The 2,825-nt window shown below is 35.8% G+C and overlaps 1 protein-coding gene across 1 annotated transcript in view; it reads right to left on the bottom strand.

Moving 5' to 3' along the window:
• LOC107729591 (solute carrier family 12 member 9-like) overlaps window positions 1-2,825 on the bottom strand; it is a 61,905-nt gene that overhangs the window by 39,275 nt on the left and 19,805 nt on the right. The window contains exon 5 of the mRNA XM_016540171.1: window positions 2,663-2,690. Coding sequence (XP_016395657.1) covers window positions 2,663-2,690 — 28 coding nt within the window. The remainder of the gene's footprint in view (window positions 1-2,662; window positions 2,691-2,825) is intronic.

Genomic DNA, 2,825 nt, shown 5'->3' with positions numbered 1-2,825 from the left:
TTTTCCCCATTCAAAACTATACGAGTGACACGTCTTGGGTATTCTGTAGTCTTTGCAATAATCCACAAGTAATCCACACCACTCCAGTCCATCAGTTAATGTCTTGAGAAGCCAAAAGCTGCGTGTTTGTAAGAAACAAATCCATCATTTAGGTGTGTTTAACTTCAAACTGTTGCATCCATGGCCTAAATACAAGTCCTTTATCCATAATGTTGCTTCCTCCAGTGAAAAAGTGTTCTGGTGTGAATCAGGAGAGAAATCTGCACAGATCAAGCAGTGTTTAAACAGCTCTAAACTAATATGTGGCTGGATTTTGATGTGAGAGACAAAGACCAGAACACTTTTTCACTGGAGGAAGCGTTATTATGGATAATAGACTCTATGTATTTTAGTTAAAAACATCTTAATGCTGGATGTGTTTCAGCTTTTGTCTTCTCCAGATGTTAACTGATGGACTGGAGTGCTGTGGATTACTTGTGGATTATTGTGATGTTTTTATCAGCTGTTTGGACTCTCATTCTGACGGCACCCATTCACTGCAGAGCATCCATTGCTGAGACACTGATGCAATGCTGCATTTCTCCAAATCTGATGAAGAAACAAACTCATCCTGATCTCAGATGACCTGAAAGTGGGGACATTTTCAGCACATTTTCATTTTTGGGTGAACTATTCCTTTAACCTAGGATGTTTTTTCTTAGAATTATGTCTTTTTTTTTCCATTTAGAGTCACAAACATGCAGACAAAGTTTTGACACTCACATAACAGGCATTGTGGAATGTGCGTACAAAATTTCTATTACGATTATGCTGTCAATTTGACCAGAAAATGTCATTGGTCAGACAAAAAGACCACTCACACAGGTTGCATTTCGACACACTTCAGCTTTAAAAGGGCAGTAAAAGCATCCTGACTGCAGTTTAAACATAAACCGATGCATCCTCGGCCTCGCTCTCCCGTAGTTCATTCACAGATCAGTTGTTCTAGATTAGTGCTGCGCTCAATGGACCTCAGTCACAGCAGACGTGAATCAGAGCCGTGCTGTGCTGTGTTCAATGAGCTGCACTGTTGTGCACCAATGAAAAACCAAAAAAACAAGAAAAAATCTGTAGATGACATTTAAAACGCTTCAAAGCATTTCGAGCATAAGCATCATCACACACATCAGCAAACCTGCACACATTTGCATGCATGTGATCATGCACACGCACACTTTACTTAGGGCTTTTATGTATAATGCATTATAAAAGTAGTTTTAATGCATTAATTATGCCTTGTAATGCACCTAATAATGCATTATATGATCTCATGAATAACTATAACCAGTTATAATACATTATAATACTTAAAATATAATGCATTACGAATGCGCACTATGAATATATTTATAATGCATTATACATAAAGGCTTTAAGTAAAGTGCTACCAAAACTTCTTTATGCTGTCTGACTTGTTAAAACTGATTTTTCATATTTCCACATTATGCATGAATTATGATACTTCACATACAAAATATGTAAATACACACACAGAATGGAGAGAAGGTGTTTGTGTAATCCAGGTTTAAAGTCAACATGAAATTGCATTTGAAATCCGGTTTTGTTCCATAACCTCATGCACTTTAGAATGCAAGAGGATATACAACAACATCCAACAAAAATGTAGAGCGAGACTTGTTTTTATCCATGTTTAGATTGCAATGCATTGTGGGGAATTTTTGACCAGGGCTAGTTTCACATGCATTATTATTTGATATTATTGCTGTGACTTTTATCACATTAACCAGCATTAAATTAATAAGTAACTATTAAAAAAAATGCATCACCTAAATCAGAAATCTAAAACAAACCACACAGGCTGTAAAAAATATTTGTTTCTAAGTAGTAAATAAAAGTACTCTTTCTACTTTCTATTTCCGCAACAAATAAAAAAAATTACAAAGGTAATTGCGACCTTTTATCTTACAATTCTTACCATTTTTTTCCTCAGTATTGCGAGCTTATATCAACCAATTCTGACTTTTTGTTTCTGCTACGGAATAGAAAAAATAAAAAAGGTTATCACACAAATCTGACTTTTTTTTTCTTGCAACTGTAAACGTAATATTTATATCTTTAAATTATACTGAAATATTTAATTTATGACAAAAAAGGAGGAACCACGAGTTAATTAAACATTTAAATATTAAAGATATATTAAACATATAAACTCACAAGAAAAAGAAACTGTCAGCTCGCATTAACTTATTTTTGTTTATTCTGTAGTAGAAATAACCTTCCATACCACACAACCTAGATAAACATTAATAAAAAACTAGTTTTTAGGACAACATTTTCTTTCTCTGGAATGACATGAATCTTATGCATCTCATTCCCAATAAGAGTAGAAACATGTATTAAAAACACACAGAGTCAGTTTTCCTTTCATGTTGACTTTGATCACATGCAACATGAGTGAGTGAGTGTGTGCGTGTGTGTGTGTGTGTGTGTGTGCGCGTGTGAGTGAGGTGTGTGTGTGTGTGTGTGTGTGTGAGTGTGTGTGTGTGTGTGTGTGTCTGTGTGTGTGTGTGTGTGTAAGTGTGTGTGTTTCCACATTCAGGCTGAACACCCGTCACATATGATACATACATCAAATCAAGACATGAACATCATCATCTCTTACCGCAGCGGCTTCTCACTGAGCCAGTGCGCTTAAAACACAAACAAAAGCAAAAATTAAACCTAAACAGGGTTAAAACCAGCGGATATAAAGAAGGAGTCATTTCAGAGCCGATCTGTGTGTGTGTGTGTGTGTGTGTGTGTGTGAGTGTGTGTGTGTGTGTGTG

Source organism: Sinocyclocheilus rhinocerous, unplaced genomic scaffold, assembly GCF_001515625.1.
Source record: "Sinocyclocheilus rhinocerous isolate Xijiao unplaced genomic scaffold, SAMN03320098_v1.1 scaffold1719, whole genome shotgun sequence".
In the NCBI taxonomy this organism is placed as follows: domain Eukaryota; kingdom Metazoa; phylum Chordata; class Actinopteri; order Cypriniformes; family Cyprinidae; genus Sinocyclocheilus; species Sinocyclocheilus rhinocerous.
This window is presented reverse-complemented; position numbering and strand designations above follow the sequence as displayed.